Here is a 16,821-nt window from a genome sequence, read left to right as displayed (position 1 = left end):
TATTGAACATTGGTGGAAGGAGCTGGAACATTCAGATTCAGAAATCACCTTTTACCCTAGAGATAGCTGGAGCAGATTTCTCACGAAGAGTGGGCCAAAATACTACTTTAAGTAAATATCAACATAGTTTCCTTAACTTCAGCTCCTGTTAAATGATCTCACTGCATGACAAACCTGTCACTGTAATTGTCGTCATTTAAATGCCGAAACTTTATCCAAGATGTCTTTATCTCAATGTGTTCGTGTTATTGGTTTTGATATTGTCCGATAGCATTTGTCGGAAGTTTAACAAGAATGTCTCAAGACAGTTCTCTTGCGTACTTTGTGTACGTGTGTGCGTTTGCGTGTGTCACACAGACCAACAGGTGAAGGGGGGCCTGATGACTCAAGCCTTCACTTCTCTCCAAGTGACCCATCAGGGCACTTTGCCCTGCTGAGAGCGCCGCCTTGTGCACTTAACACTTGAAAGTCACCAGTAATGACTCAGAGCTCCACTGGCGTTCCATTCTAAGTTCATTTTTAGAAAACAGTGGGCTGCTTGTTGATCTGCATCATAATATACAATGCACTGTATATGTGTTTATACTCACATTTTTTTTTTTTACCTTTACCTGTCCAATTGAGGACAAAACATAGGCAGCAATACTTTTTTTTTAGTCACACTTGAGATATACGATCGCTCTTTCCTTGGGAGCCTCGATTTAACCGACTAAAAGGGGGGAGGGGGGGGGGGCGGGTCACCCGTAAAATCAGATTGTCCGATACCATTACAATTCAAAATCATTGTTTTATATTTTTTTGTGGAGTAAAAACACCCAGTCCAGTAAAAAAAAATAATAATAATTAAATATATTAAAAAAAAGCTTTAAAATATTTGAAAAGTCTCAAAGTTTATCCAAATTGACCTCACTGGTACATGGAATGGGCGATTGGACTGGACACTATTTTCTGTCAGTTAAATCCAGGTCCGTTAAATCGAGGTTCCTCTGTATGTCATATGAGAGTTGTTGTTGTCAGGGGTCGCCGCAGTTTCTGTTTTTATGCCGGATGCATTTCTGTGTGGGAGCTTTTTTGGATGATGTGCGTGAGTGTTTCAATAGTGTGTCTGGGAGCAATAACAACAACAAAACACACACACACAAAAGCATTTCAGTGATGTGCGAGACAAATAAACCTGATGTCCCTGACGCCCCCCGCCCCTATGCACATGCACACACGTCGTGGGCAGAACAGAACCTGTATGAGGGCTGGGCTTCCTCAAACAAGAATTTCCGGGCAAAATCAGAAGCATAATTTGGATTCAGGGGCAGACAAGGTAAGGAAATGACTCAATGAAATTGATTGCACAAAATCTTATTCAAGCGGATTTCCCCCCCCCCACACACACTCTTGGGGGTGTTTTATTTGAGTAGAGTAGTTCAAATGGGCTCAGGACAGATACTTTAGCTGTGGGGGTTGATTCCAGATTAATCACACGGAGTCGGGAGTTATTTTAAAATAAATCACCGGTGTCGTGTGTGTGCGTGTCGAGGTCCTCCACTCCGCTCGGCTCACACGTTATTTTCTCTCCTGACGTCACTAGAGACGGAACCGGCGGTTCGGGCACAGCGCACAACGGTAAAAGAGGAAGACAGAGCCGGGCCGGAGCACGGGGGAGAAGCCGGGGGAGCCGAACCATGGTGATGTGAACACCCAAAACCTCGTCCCCTTTCGGTACGATCCAGTTCCATTTGTACTCCTTTTGAGTTCCGCTTTTTACGCACCGTAATGTGTGTCTTTGAACGTGTCATCCCGTATTATTATGCTCGTTTAAAATATTGAGTACGGCGTCACGGGGTTTCCCACTGGAATTTTTCTGTTCTAATAGACCATTTTCGCATCATATTGTATCTGTATTTGTGATCAAAGCAGACTGTTTGTGCTCATCGTGCCCACTGCAGTGGACAATAGACGCCCTTCAGTCATAACATTGTGAATATCTGCTATTATTTAAAGCAATTCCTCATTATTCACGCATGCTGACCATGTTGGGAGAAGCCCTTCGACAAAGCAGGTGATGGGGATTCCTAGTCTGTGCACTGTACCTGATTCCAGCACATCAGCATCCGCATCCCCATGGCAACATTATTGTTTTCTCTTTGTCCACTCTGTTGACTTGGAGGAGAGTCCTCAAGTGCACTCCCTGTGGCTGAACATTTGTGAGTGATTATCTCCTCACTTTAAAGCAGGGGGGGGGGGGGAACAGAAGAGAGAAAAAAAATCTAAAATATGTCAAATGAAATCTATAAAAAGTGCAACAAAATGAACGTTGAAATGAACGAAACCAACGTATTTCTTGGCCCTCATTTCATCTTACGATAGCGTTTTGCCAAAATAATTACAGAGCTGGAAAGTCCTCACCATGGGCTTTCATTGTACGAGTCGATGTAGTTCGTTTCAAATGAATTTGTCACTCTCTTACTAATCCGATTTGGCATAGAGAGTTGCTGCTCCATGAAGGTTATAGTCAATCACTACCTACAACTAATCAGCTGGGCAGCTACAGTATCTATACATTCTGTATGGCAAGCCATCAAATAAAAAACATTTTAAAAAGTGAAATCATTCATTTTTTAAGGGGGATTGATATGTTAGTCACTGACCATTTGATACTTGCCTGATTGAAAAGCCGTACGTATAGAAAACAGGTGGCTGCGTCCAGACACGATGAATCCAAAATCTCAAATCCACACATCAAATCAACCCAAATGTGATCAATTAATGAATTCCTGTGCTGCGTCTCAGTTACGACATATGGTTCCTTGTTCTAGATAGGGTGACGGATGAGACCCTGACTATTGTGTACGCACCTCCACAGCCACAGCGTGAGTGGAAGACGGTCTTGCAAGCGCGGCAAGCCATGGGGAAAGACTACTACAAGACCCTGGGCATCCCCAAGGGCTCCAACGAGGAGGAGATCAAGAAGGCGTATCGGCGCATGGCGCTGCGCTTCCACCCTGACAAGAATACAGACGCCGACGCCGAGGAGAAGTTCAAGGAGATCGCCGAGGCCTACGAGGTGCTCGGGGACCCCAAGAAGAGGCTCGTCTATGACCAGCTCGGGGAGGAAGGTAAGACGAGGGATTACGTGCTGGAGAAAACCTTTCGGGCTGCCCCGATCAAGCCTCGTTAAAAAGACCCTACGGTAGTTTACCACAATTTCAAGTGTACTTGCACAATCGAATGAGATCCAACACAAGAGCTGTGTCACAAATTCTGTCTTGATATGTAGAGTGTGTGGCATTTTTGTATTTGAAAAGGCGGTTTGATACAGTTCTTATATTGGATGCTCATTACGTTGTGTAGGAGCTGTGTTGACAGCAGTGTGCGGAGTTGTGGTTGAAGTCGCTCACGAACCAACCTAACATCTTAAACGCGGGTGCGGGACTTTGGAGGGTGTCACTCGCGAAGCTTCCAGACACATGGCTAAGATAGATGAGATATGAATAGCACTGACTGCTGGAGTTTGCATCTGTGGGTGTTTTGTGTCAAGCTAAGTGTGTGTGTGTGTGGGGGGGGGGGGGGGGGGGGGGGTTGCGCGTTTGTGTGTGTATAACTTGTGTCTTTAGGGAAGGATTGGCCAGGTACTGTATACAAGTTAACACACACACTCACTCGTTTATTTTCGGCAATGTCCTGAGTACTCTGGACCTTAAATTAGCAGCGCGAATCGCAGTCGTGAAACTGTGCGGAAATATAAATCAAATACTGGAAATGTCGGAACATGGAAAGTTGGAGGTCAGGGAGTAAAAACGTCACATCAGAAATCTGTAAAAGTCCGTAGAATATCAAAGCAGTGCTTTGATAACGCTGTGCACCAAAGCATTCCATTGGTACTAATTTACATTTAAAAAAATGAATGGTCACTTTGCCCATATTTTATATGACCTCGTCACAGGTTTCAAGACCGGAGGTAGCAGCTCATCCGGTGCTCCTGGTACCTCAACGCAGCACTACACCTTCCACGGAGACCCCCACGCCACCTTCGCCTCCTTCTTCGGCGGCTCCAATCCATTCGATATGTTTTTCAGCTCCAACCGCAACCACGGCCGCGCCAACGGTTTCTCCTTCCACAGCGACCACGCTAACGACGCCGAGCAGGACGCGGACATGGACGACGACGACCACTTCGCTCACTTCGGGAGGCAATTTGGCTTTGCGGGAGGGATGAAAAACGGCTTCCCGGGCGAAGGCCGCAGACGAAGGGGCGGGCCCTCGGAGTGCCCGGGGGGAGCTCGCAAGCAGCAGGACCCCCCGGTGGTCCACGAGCTGAAGGTCTCACTGGAGGAGATCTTCCACGGCTCCACCAAGCGTATGAAGATCACACGCCGCAGGCTGAACCCAGATGGGAGGAGCTTGAGGACCGAGGATAAGATTCTCAACATTGTGATCAAGAAGGGCTGGAAGGAGGGCACCAAGATCACCTTCCCCAAGGAGGGCGACCAGACCCCCGAGAATATTCCCGCTGACGTTGCCTTTGTGCTCAAAGACAAGGGCCACACCCACTTCAAGCGAGATGGTTCCAATATCATTTATAACTGCAAGATCAGCCTCAAAGAGGTAAGTCACCCGGTTTCATCACATTTCTACCTTTTCTGATTTATTTATTGATCTGTTTCAAGATCCTACACCGAAGAGCCTTTGTTTCGTGCTGAATTGATAAGGCAACGTGTCCACATTTATGTTGAACAGTGTAGTAATTAAGGGAACAAACATAGACAACTTTCAGTACGACAGAGCAATTCTATACCACTGCAAACTACAGCAACATTATTTTATGATATTATATAAGTATACAGTAAACCCGCTGCCGATTGGGGAATCAGCTTATATACAAATAGCGGCTATTCGCAAACCTATTCGTGCCAGTCCAGGTGTTTTTGCGCTCCTTCTGTAACGCCGGATTCCACCGAAACAACCTGCTCCATCGAAGATGCTACGTTAGCGGAGGAGTAGCTAGCCGTGGAGAACAGCTGACAGCGACTTGATTGGAGATTTCAATAACGGTCCGACAGGAAACGCAAAGCTCCTCGTGAGCTTGAAGCTGGAGAAAGCAGGGTGGTAAACGCCTCAAGATGATGCAAAGAAAGGTCCGGCTCGCTATCGGCAATGGTGGAAGTTCACGGCTGAACAGCTGAGAGTTGTTTGCAGGATATCCAGGTATGACTGGAAAAAAAAAAAAAAAACCTTAACAAAATGGCTAATTGTAAAGTCGTAATTCGTACTGTTATGGGCTGTGAAGCGTCCTCGCACTTCCGGTGCATTTTTTTTCGAAATCAAACCATCTGTAAGTCATTTATTATTGAAGTCTATTGTTGTAAGATGAGTTTGATTCGATTTCAAAGTGTTTTGGGATCATACTTTGATGTATATTTAGGGTTTAAACTACATTAATATGGGCAGTCATTCACATGTTGAGGGAGGGTCTATTTGCACATTTTTGCTATTTGTGTCGCCAATAGCAGTATCGTTAAATGAGGGGCTGTCAATCAACACTGTAAAGGTAGAATGTACGCACGGCATCCTATTGGACTCTGTACCTAATATTGTGGAGAGTGAGTGTATTTTCAGATAAGTTTTTTTTTCACTCCAACCCGAGCATGAAATGTGCGACTGAGTGGTTCATGATCTAAAACAATTTGTGTGTGTGTGTGTGTGTGTTTTGTCGAATCAGCCTTGAGGAAATCCTCTTGTCACAGCATTGTGTTGAATGCGGCGTCCTTGTGCGACTTGTGCAGCGCAGCCTCTCTCCTCTTGTTCATTCCGCTGCGTGACGACACGTTGGCGTCCCCATTGGAAGGTGCGCGTGGTCGACGTAAACATGCAAGCGGGCGGCCTCTCTGCCTGCGTGTATTGGCAAACACGTTTAGTAGTCAAAGAGACTGGGCCGAGACGCTTTTTCTGCTGTTACTGTGACTAGCTGCACATTTAATTCACTGCGCCCACGAGGTCACGGAGGGGAGCGCGACTCAGACTACTTAGTCCGTGAACTACACAAGTCGTAATGTCTCTCAAATAGCGCCGCCGCTTTCGGGCACTTAGTGGCAGACGTCAAAGTAGTTATTTGGACATGAGTCAAGATAATATTGTTCAGTTTCCCTTTTAGGAAGAGTTTGGACTCAACTAATGTACTGCGAAGCAATGGGAACACACATGTGCGAGTGTGTGTTGTGATGATGATTAGACTCCACACATCCCACAGCCAAAGTGTTCGCAGCTCAAGAAGGGATTTGGGAGATGTTGGATGGGAGGATGGCAGCTGTAACTGGGGAATATGAGGGAAGTGGGACGAATGATTCGGTATCCAAAGCAAAGAGGAGCTCTTGTTCCTTCCCCGGGGACGTGATGCTAAATGCTACAGTGTAAATTACAAGCACCAGCCTGCATATTAGAGATGCTCTGCACTAACATGCTATCAATGTGGGAAGGAAAGAAGGTTGTTTAAAGCAGTGTTTCCCACACTGGGGGGAGGGGAGGCAGCACAGTGTTCGGGGGGCACTGCCCCCCCTTAACCCAGAACTGCCAGTGCTGGTCAGTCATTTCATGAGATAAATCTGTGCAAGCCAATGAGATCCAGTGCAGGGGTTGTATCCAAAACTGTGCTTTTACAAAGGTAACAATGCTCAGTTTTCATTGACACTGTCACAGCTAATATGCAATATATGTTTGTGGTGGTGTAAAACTGAACATCATATTGAGTCGGGTTTAGTTCAATTCAAGTCATTTTATTTGTTTGGGTTTGAAAAGAGCTTTATTTCAGACACAGAGAGAGGTCCATATCACGTAGACTTTACACCGATTTTATCGGCTGATCGGTATCGGCCTATTTTATGCTGATCGGCTTTAATGTCATAATTCGCCGATCCGATCAATGACGTCAGTGATCGGCTCCGCAAAAGACATTAACTCCGCGTCAGCAAAGTTGGACAAACAGTTTACCGCTAACGACAAGCGACGATCACCCCAAGCTGAGAACAATAGCACACTAGCCAACGACTTGAATACCTTCTACTGGAGATTTGAAAAGGACACTTTCACACCTCACACCCATCCGGCCGCACCACCGACCACAATCACACCTCTGACTTCTGCGTTAACCATCCACGAACAGGACGTGAAGCTTCTCCAGCTCAGCGTCTCACCTGCCATCTGCCAGTGGATTTACAACTTTCTGACGGGCAGGACACAGCAGGTGAGGCTGGGGGAAACCACCTCATCCACACGCAGCATCAGCATTGGGGCACCCCAAGGTTGTGTCCTCTCTCCACTGCTCTTCTCTCTACACGAACAACTGCACCTCAACGCACCCGGCTGTCAAACTCCTGAAGTTTGCAGATGACACCGCTGTCATCGGCCTCATCAAGGACGGTGACGAGTCTGCATATCGACAGGAAGCGGAGCGGCCGACACAACCTGGAGCTGAACACTCTCAAGACGGTAGAGATGATCGTGGACTTCAGGAGGCATCCTTCGCCACAGCTGCCCCTCACGCTGTCCAGCTGCCTTGTGTCAACCGTCGAGACCTTCAAGTTCCTGGGAATTACAGTCTCTCAGGCCCTTAAGTGGGCGACCAACATCAACTCCTTCCTCAAAAAGGCCCAGCAGAGGATGTACTTCCTGCGGCTTCTGAGAAAGCACGGCCTGCCACCGGAGCTGCCGAGACAGTTCTACACAGGGGTCATCGAATCAGTCCTGTGTTCTTCCATCACAGTCTGGTTTGGTGCTGCTACAAAAAAGGACAAACTCCGACTGCGACGGACAATCCAAACTGCTGAAAAGATTGTCGGTACCCCCCTACCCACCCTTGAGGACTTGCACGCTGCCAGAACTAAGACAAGAGCGTGCAAAATCCTCTCGGACCCTCCGCATCCCGGTCACCAGCTCTTCCGGCTCCTTCCCTCAGGTAGGCGCTACCGATCAATGCAAACTAGAACCCCAATTCCAATGAAGTTGGGACGTTGTGTTAAACACAAATAAAAACAGAATACGAGGATTTGCAAATCATGTTCAACCTATATTCCATTGAATACACTACAAAGACAATATATTTAATGTTCAAACTGATCAACTTGATTGTTTTTAGCAAATAATCATTAACTTAGAATGTTATGGCTGCAACACGTTCCAAAAAAGCTGGGATAGGTGGCAAAAAAGAGTGAGAAAGTTGAGGAATGCTCATCAAACACCTGTTTGGAACATCCCACAGGTGAACAGGCTAATTGGGAACAGGTGGGTGCCATGATTGGGTAGAAAAGGAGCGTCCCTCGATTGCTCAGTCATTCACAAGCGATGATGGGGTGAGGTTCACCTCTTTGTGGACATGTGCGTGAGAAAATAGTCGAACAGTTTAAGGACAATGTTCCTCAATGTACAATTACAAGGAATTTGTGTTCGTGCCAATGGCATGGGTAACTTACACATCTGTGAAGGCACCATTAATGCTGAAAGGTACATACAGGTCGAGCAACGTCTTTTTCATGGACGCCCCTGCCTATTGCAGCAAGACAATGCCAAACCACATTCTGCACGTGTTACAGCAGCGTGGCTTCGTAGTAAAAGAGTGCGGGTACTAGACTGGCCTGCCTGCAGTCCAGACCTGTCGCCCATTGAAAATGTGTGGCGCATTATGAAGCCTAAAATACGACAACGGAGACCCCGGACTGTTGAACAGCTGAAGCTTTACATCGAGCAAGGATGGGAAAGAATTCCACCTACAAAGCTTCAACAATTGGTGTCCTCAGTTCCCAAACGTTTATTGAATGTTGTTCAAAGAAAAGGTGATGTAACACAGTGGTAAACATGACCCTGTCCCAGCTTTTTTGGAACATAAAATTCAAAGTTAATAATTATTTGCTAAAAACAATCAAGTTTATCAGTTTGAACATTAAATATCTTGTCTATTCAATTAAATATCGGTTGAACATGAATTGCAAATCATTGTATTCTGTTTTTATTTATGTTTAACACAACGTCCCAACTTCATTGGAATTGGGGTTGTAGAACGAGGAGACATTCCAACAGCTTCTTCGCTCTTGCAATCAACTTCTTAAACAGCTAACCTCCAATTCCATTGCCAATTTTTTTTGTCTTGAGTTTGTTGTCACATTTCTGTCGGGCCAATTATACATACTCGTGCACTCACTGTAGTAGTCTCGCCACGCTGCACTATTTGTATATCTGTTGTTGACCAATACTGGCCACTCATGCCAGAGTAGCATCTGCCCCTCTTGCACACTGACTGAAGAGTATCTGCAAGATTTGCACAATCAACATTGTCCCACATTACCGCGCTACTCGTCACTTTAAACCGCATACACTCCTTGAAGTCTCGGCGCCCTTTGCACAATGGTCATTGCACCGGACTATTGCTATATTAGTCATTCAAACTACTCTAAGTGCTAGAGGACTCTGCATCTTTTTGCACAATTGTAAAAAAAATAAAAAAAAATTTTTTAATTGTACCGGCATTACCAGACAACTAGCAACACTTTATTGCTCAGTGACTGTTTTTCTCAATGTCTTTATGTCTCAAAAGTGTTCTCTGTCAATTGACTGTTGTCGTACTGGAGCGGCTCCATCTACCATCTATCTCCAAATTCCTTGTGTGGTTTTTTTTGGACATACTTGGCAAATAAAGATGATTCTGATTCTGATATTTGATTCCAAAGGCTAGTTTATTTTTAGCCTTGTCGCGTGTCTTTTGACGTAGTACTGTAAATATCTGACGGCTAATTTAGTTATTTAAAAAAAAACTAAACATGTCGGCTGGGCGGAACAGACAACACGTCTGAGACAGACAACACGTGATGCCCGGATCAGACGACAAGACAAATTTGCTCTTTCACGATGGCACTGTCAGACTACTGGAATACAATCTTGTATGTATGTATACCACTCCATCCCGTTTTTTACGATCATTCGGCTTGATCTTGTCAACTCAAATGCCACCGGATACACTTGTTACCGTGGCGACGAGAACAAGAGCGGAGCGCGCCGACTTTGAATTCTAAGGACAAAATGGGGGGGAAACGTGTGTTGGTGGTGACGTTCGTTTAAGGCTTGCTTGAGATATGTTCCCGTACTTTGAATACGATACGGCTCGCAGGCAGGCCACGAAACGTTCTGCAGCCTAGCAAGCTAGTGCTAGCACGAACGGTTGGACGTAAACATGCCGCCGTTCTGTCGAATCATGCTCTCAGGTTCAGGTGTGGGTGAAGTCATTTAATTAAAAATAAAGTAATTGAATTTCAGTAAGTTAGCACCGATTATTTCTGTCACGTTGTAATGTTGGTTTGACCTGACTGATTAGATTACACGATCTGACGAGAGCAGTGATTTCCAACCTTTATGGAGCCAAGGAACATATTTTACAATTGGAAAACCTCACGGCACACCAACAAACAAAAATGTCACAAAAAGTGGATACATTAATTACTGTATGTACTTCCTGCCATCTAATAGAAGACCATTTATCATTTGTTCTCTTCTCTTTGTTCTTCTATGCCTCACTGGCATAAATAGAGGGAAAAAAGACACATTATTTATTTTAAATATAATTTGTTGAGCAATTAAGTACACAAGTATATACAGTAAACGAACAGGTCATTTAAATGGACACATTCCTCCATCTTGTGATCAGATCGGTGATCAGTTATCGGGTTTTTAAACTTGCTGATCGGTGATCGGCCCCAAAAATCCTGATCGTGTAAAGCCTCCGTAGAATACATACATGCTGATATTTACAACTAATCCTAGGTTCTTTTTTTTTTTTTAGCTGCATGACAAGGGCAAATTATTAGAAACAACTTTATGCTATATGATAGGAGTGCACTTCCACACAACTGCAAACTAGGACCACAATAGTAAACATAAAATAAAAATAAAATATATACTTTTAAACTCTATCCGGCAAAACTTAGCACGTTATATTGGTAAACAAATCATTTTCACAGGATCTCAGTCGAAGGTGCAGGCGTACCTAATAGCGTGTCCAATGTCATTCTGTGCTTCAAACCTTGTGACAGCAGTTAAGTGAGAGTGAAGCACATTTGATTTGGACTTCCCATGCTCTGCCCTCAGTTTTTATATCCACGAATAGGATTGGGGACAGACATGCTATCAATCTGGCAGCGGATGACGGCTGCGTTTCAGCTTGTAAATACAGAAAGGCCGCCAAGAATAAGGACAAGTACTGAAGTGCTAAAATGTACATACATACTTAGTTTTCAAGTAATATTAACTTAAAAAAAGAATATTTAATCAGTCTTAGATCTTTAAAAAAAAAAAAAAAAAAATGCATTCCAGTTCCCACATGGTTTTGATGTATAGAAAATGACATTTGATTGTGTATCTAGGGCAGCACGGTGGGAATAGTTGTTAGCACTTCTGACTCCCAGGTTCGAATTGTGGCTCTAAATTGTCCATTGGTGTGAATCTGTGTGTGTGTGTCTTATGTGCCGTGCGATTGGCTGATGACGAGCCCTTGGTGTGGGTGGGATAGCCTAAACCTCAGCCGCAACCCTAACGTGGACAAGCGCCTTAAGAAAATGGATGGATCGATAATGTGTGTGTATTGTGTTGTATCATATTCAGGGGATATAACTATTGATTCAAAGGTGTGTCTCGATACTTTAGTCCATATTTTGTACACTGGCTTGGTTGGCTTTTACAACTGGCATCTCGTGTGTCGTTGTAACCATGACGATGAGCCAGTACTGTTTATTACAATCACAAACTCAGTACTGCAGCTCAGTGGGTAAAAAGCGCCTGATGTCATGTTTGGAAAAGTCAGCGTGTCCTCTGGTGGGCGGCCCACCGCTCTGCTGACCTGAACCTCCCCCGAAGTGCACAAGTCTGACCGCCGCGGTTAAAATTCCCACCAGACGAGACATTGAAATCCCCTAAAAGTAGCGCAACATTGTGTGAGTGTTAATGACAGCGACTGGCTTAACTTGGAGCTTGAGCAGCCGTCCGTCAAGCCAAAATCAATATTACATCATATCATTACATCAATGTCTGGTTGCCTTGGATGGAAACACCCTTTAGATGTGAAATCATATTCAACTGTTTTGTTGTTTTGTTTAGCAAGCTTGAGCTTTTATGCTGAGAGCAATGTCTACATTTTATATTACCAATTTCTAAATACTTTGAACAGAATATACTGTATATTAGTAAAGAATGCAATTTATTATTAATATTTTTTTTTTTGCATTTACTCCGCAAACATCAATTTGATCCTTCACGTTCACTTTAAGTCATGTTAGCTCGTCTGCCTCGCAGTCGCGAAGTTCTGCGTTCAATTCTGGGCTCAGGCCTTCCTATGTGGAGTTTGCATGTTTTCGCCTGTTTTCGGCAGATACTCTGGCCTCCTCCCACATTTCCAAAAACATGCACGTTAGCTTCGCTCAGGACTGTGTGCGTGCGTCTTTGCTGCCAGACCGTGTGGCAATTCCTCCAACTATTTACGAGCGCAGCCGATTCCTGCCTCTCTTCATTAGTGCTGGCTATGAGAAGGTTGCTAAAATTAGTCCCCTGTGCAATGTGTAGCTCCTCCAACAAGGACACACACACACACACACACACACACACACACACACTGCACATGCACTGAAAGGTTTTCCACTCCATGTCATGTTTTTCTTAATCGCTGGACAGAGCCCCACATTGTTGCTCCTATAAAGAGTTGAGCCCTTTTTCCACGCACATCAAGGTACTTACTCATTAGTATCAGGTACTGATAACTAACTTTTTTGATGTATAGTCCTTGTAAACATGAAGGCATCAATTTACTTGTGGCTCTGGAATTTCATTCCCTCGAAGAGATTTCAGCGTCTCGTCTTTGCCCTGCAGGCGTTGTGCGGCTGCACAGTCAGCATCCCCACGCTGGAAAAGCGCCTCATCTCCCTGCCCTGTCATGACATCGTCAAACCCGGGACGGTCAAGCGACTCCGAGGGGAAGGCCTGCCGTTCCCCAAGAACCCCTCGCAACGCGGTGATCTCATTCTGGAGTTCTCGGTGCGTTTCCCGGACAGGATCTTGCCTCAGTCCAAAGAGATTATCAGACTGCACCTTCCTCCATCATAAGAATTACGTACAAAGATGGATCTGGATCCTCTCCTCCAGTATGTGAACCCTCCCATGATCGTTGTTTCTCTTCTCAGCATTTTTACAGGTACTGTCTGGATTCACAGCTTGGAGGCTATGAAATTATACACTCACCTGACACTTTATTCGATAAAAATGCACAATCTAATAAGATCCAGTGTAAGAGCTGGAACAAGAATTCGGCCTTGACAAAGGTTTTGATTGACACTATCAGAGACACAATCTTTATTACTGTTGTTGTGGTTTACAGTGGGGTAGAATTACACTGCATCATACCAAGAGACATTTCTAACAATTTGTTTACCTTTATTGAGCAACAGGAGAAGGAAAATAAAGTATGGCTTGAGTGTACTTCCACAAATAGTTCATAGACGCCATGCATCAATTCATTGCCGGCTGCATCACGTCACAGACGTCACTGCGAAATGATGGATGTTGGTGTTGTACAATGTGATACTGGTATCACATAATTACAGTATAATAATATATGTGTATCCCTGCATACTCGCGGGTTGGCACCCACGGATTAACCTACCCGCAGATTTTTTCCCCCATGTTTTTTTCTTTCATTTTCTTTGAAAAACATTTTTATATATTTATTTTTCTTTATATTTTTTTTTTCTTTGGGGGGGGGGGCACCAACTCCTAAACGCTTAGTGGTGGTATTATCCCCACTTGTTCAAGAATGTCTTGGGTTTAAAAAAAAAAACATTTATCCGAAAAATAAATAAATAAATAATGCAATTATAAAGGGCGTATTTTTGCTATTCCCAGTCCGGCCCCGCAGGGGTCCATTGTTCAGTATTTTAAACATTTCCACAAAATAAATCATATATTAGGGAATATTATTTTCAAAATGCATCTAGACAAATAAAAGCCTCCTCTGTAATAATCCCCCTTACCTCTAATAAATGTGTGGTACACTCTACTGTTAATTAAATACCCCCCTGGCCACTATTTGAGGAAAGAGACTACAGTATGTTAAAGTATCCCGCAGTTGTTCCTCCAGATTTTTGTGGGCAACACACAGGTCAGTTTTATTTATATTTTTGCTTTTTCAAAACAATCAGTCATATCAGTGGTTTTCTCCGCGCCATTTGGGTAATCCTTTGCTATTTCTACAAAGACGTTTACAACAGCGCCATTTATTTCTCCCTTGACTGTACCAGCAGCCCAGAACTTCTCTCAGTCTACTGAAGCTTTGCGTTTTTAAGTCCGCAGGCAACACTGCACGATATGATCTGTCTCCCTCACTATCGGTTGTCATATGCTTTTGTATTGCGATACCATATGACGATTAGATTATCAACTTGAATTGGAATAACAATGAGGAATGACAACCATATACTGAATCAGCAGTATAAGCTCAGAGGTTGCACAGAAAATCGGTGCTTTCCGTTTGAACCACGTAAGCCAGGCTCACTATTTATGTGCCTTAGCCAGGTGTCGTATCACACGCACACACACACAAACACAAACAGATAACAGTGTAACACACAACCAGCCATATAAAGTGCACACCAGATGAGCAACTGTAAGCAAACAACCTTAAAACCAGTCAAAATATTGTACTGTATTGTATGCGCAACAACAGTAGATCTCCTCATGCGGACTCATTTATTTTGCTGTCAAGTGCAATTTAGCACAGGTTGGACTTCCCAGAGGAGTTCAAGTAACACTGAATATAGCTGGACAATAAATACTGTACTGGTGATTCCTCTGGGGGAAGCCATCTTGATGCTTGTTTTCTTTTGCTTTCTCTCGTGTCATTCGAAGGCCGTGTCTTGGTGCTACTGCGAGCGGTGCCGACAACAACCTTTTGTTTCAGTCACTATTTATTAATATTTAAAATTTGCTTGTACCATGTGTATCATCTGTACATTGATATTTACAATTTTTGGGGTTTTGTTTTTTTTGGAAGTAGAAGCCCTTGAATATACAGTGCCAATATTGCATCAGTTGTGCTATGTTTCACCTGTAGGGGGCTCTGTTCACGCCCTTTGGTTATTTCTAAACTCGTTAACAGGCAGTTTGAGGAGTCTACAGTGGACTAGTTGGCCGTAACATTAGGTACACCTGCAACATTCGAATGAGTTTCAATCTCTCGCCTGAGCTCTCATTACTGATTGTGCCAGTGTAGCCAATCAGTAATAGCAAATAAATGCACTTGACGTACTGTAAAATAACTGAATGACATAAGGACATACTTAATGTCGTATCATATGTAACGTGAAGTTGGCTCCAGCCGGAATGCACAAGTGCTGCTGCTGCTGCTGCTGCTGAAAGACTCACCACTTCTGTGCATTTGCCAGTGTTCACTGTTTTAAAATGGCAACAAATAAACCAAATGTGTGAACCTGTTGGTCTGTGTGTTGTGACAGACGTAAAGCAGAAATGTGAAATGATTTTAGCCCGGTGGCAGTTCTCGAAACCTCCACACAGAAGGGCCGGAACCAGGATTCAAACCCACAACCTCAGAACAGTGGGGCGGGCACGCTCACCACTCATTCATTGTGCCGCCCACCATTAAATCAAACAGAACATTTGAAACATTGACTCATTTCAATGACATCAATCCTGATGAGTACACACTTTAGATACTGAGTTTTCCAAAAGATAGTAAGTACTGCATCTGGACTTTAGTAACAATGTGAATGTAAATGTGTGTTTTCCGCCATGGGAAACGCATGATGCAAAACACAAAACAAAACCAAAAACAGCAAGTGTGCTGAATGCCGTGGAGTTTGGACATCATCTTTGGTTACAGATCAACAAGTTAGGAAGACTTTGACCTCTGTCTGCTCAAAACCATACCGGCCGTCACTCTTCTAGTGGACCAAAAAAAACAAAAAAAGACCATCCCCAGGTAGGACCGTGCTTCTTTTCTTACTTTTTTTAAAAAATAAATATATATATATATATATATATATATATATATATATATACACAATCCAAATGAACCAGACAGAGCAGGTGACTTCTGTTAAGGTCGATTCAAATCATGCGCATCTGTGTGCGTCATACGGTGAGGAGAAAATGCAGATGATTATTGAACCCTGGGAAGGCCGCCGAGATTAATGCTGTATCGCCGCATCAGCTATTTCTGGCGAGCAGGCAGACTTCGCGGAGGGAGCAATTATCTCCATGTGACATGTTAAAATATCGCAGTCTGCTAAATTTGAAATACTTTGCAATATAATGAAAATCGATTCAGATTAAAAGATAGATACTCTATTGCTGTGGGTTCAAAAGAACATTTGAAGTGGTTCAAAACCTTTGAATGTTGATCTTGTTTGAACATTTTCCTGTCAAATAGAGTAGCCAAATATTGTACTCAAGTAGGAATACTGTAACTTTAGAATATGACTCAAAAAATTGACATTTCATTTTCTGTCTGTTTACTGGCCAGACATATTGGTAAAGTGTGTGACTTGTTACTTGTGACCATAAAATAGTGCTAACGTTGCCAATATGCACAGCCAAAACAATAGCAAAAACATCTGCAACATACCACAAGGTGTTTTCCCAAGTTAGAAGTGGGCTGAAATGTCCAAGTTTGGGCAGTGACAAAACTACGCCACATGTTCATGTTGTTGTTTTTGGTAGTCTGAAAAGTAAAGACAAGTCGTGTCACGGCTCACTTTGATTGGCCCGCGAAGCCCAATAGAAGACTGTGTG

General features: G+C 43.8%; 1 protein-coding gene across 2 annotated transcripts; it reads left to right on the top strand.

Annotated features, from left to right (window-relative positions):
• The first annotated feature begins 1,223 nt into the window (after positions 1–1,223).
• Positions 1,224–13,691, top strand: dnajb5 (DnaJ heat shock protein family (Hsp40) member B5). Of its 2 annotated transcripts, XM_061671718.1 has the most exons (5): positions 1,224–1,315; positions 1,583–1,713; positions 2,858–3,110; positions 3,938–4,599; positions 12,889–13,691. In XM_061671718.1, the coding sequence occupies exons 3-5, from the start codon at positions 2,900–2,902 to the stop codon at positions 13,120–13,122; spliced, it is 1,107 nt and encodes a 368-aa protein (XP_061527702.1). In that variant the 5' UTR covers positions 1,224–1,315; positions 1,583–1,713; positions 2,858–2,899; the 3' UTR covers positions 13,123–13,691. The 2 variants fall into 2 exon arrangements, with proteins under 2 accessions (XP_061527702.1, XP_061527703.1); XM_061671719.1 differs by lacking the exon at positions 1,583–1,713 and having other exon boundaries at positions 1,308–1,315.
• Positions 13,692–16,821: the final 3,130 nt, after the last annotated feature.

Source organism: Phycodurus eques, chromosome 3 (assembly GCF_024500275.1).
Source record: "Phycodurus eques isolate BA_2022a chromosome 3, UOR_Pequ_1.1, whole genome shotgun sequence".
NCBI lineage: Eukaryota > Metazoa > Chordata > Actinopteri > Syngnathiformes > Syngnathidae > Phycodurus > Phycodurus eques.
The sequence above is the reverse complement of the archived record's forward strand: the minus strand, read 5'-3'. Positions and strand labels throughout refer to the sequence as shown.

Excerpts from the sequence above, each read along its gene's own strand:
- dnajb5 (XM_061671718.1), top strand. The coding sequence starts at position 2,900 with ATGGGGAAAGACTACTACAAGACCCTGGGCATCCCCAAGGGCTCCAAC. Across the intron at positions 3,111-3,937 it reads TGACCAGCTCGGGGAGGAAG|GTTTCAAGACCGGAGGTAGC; the intron begins GTAAGACGAGGG and ends ACCTCGTCACAG. Across the intron at positions 4,600-12,888 it reads GCAAGATCAGCCTCAAAGAG|GCGTTGTGCGGCTGCACAGT; the intron begins GTAAGTCACCCG and ends TTTGCCCTGCAG.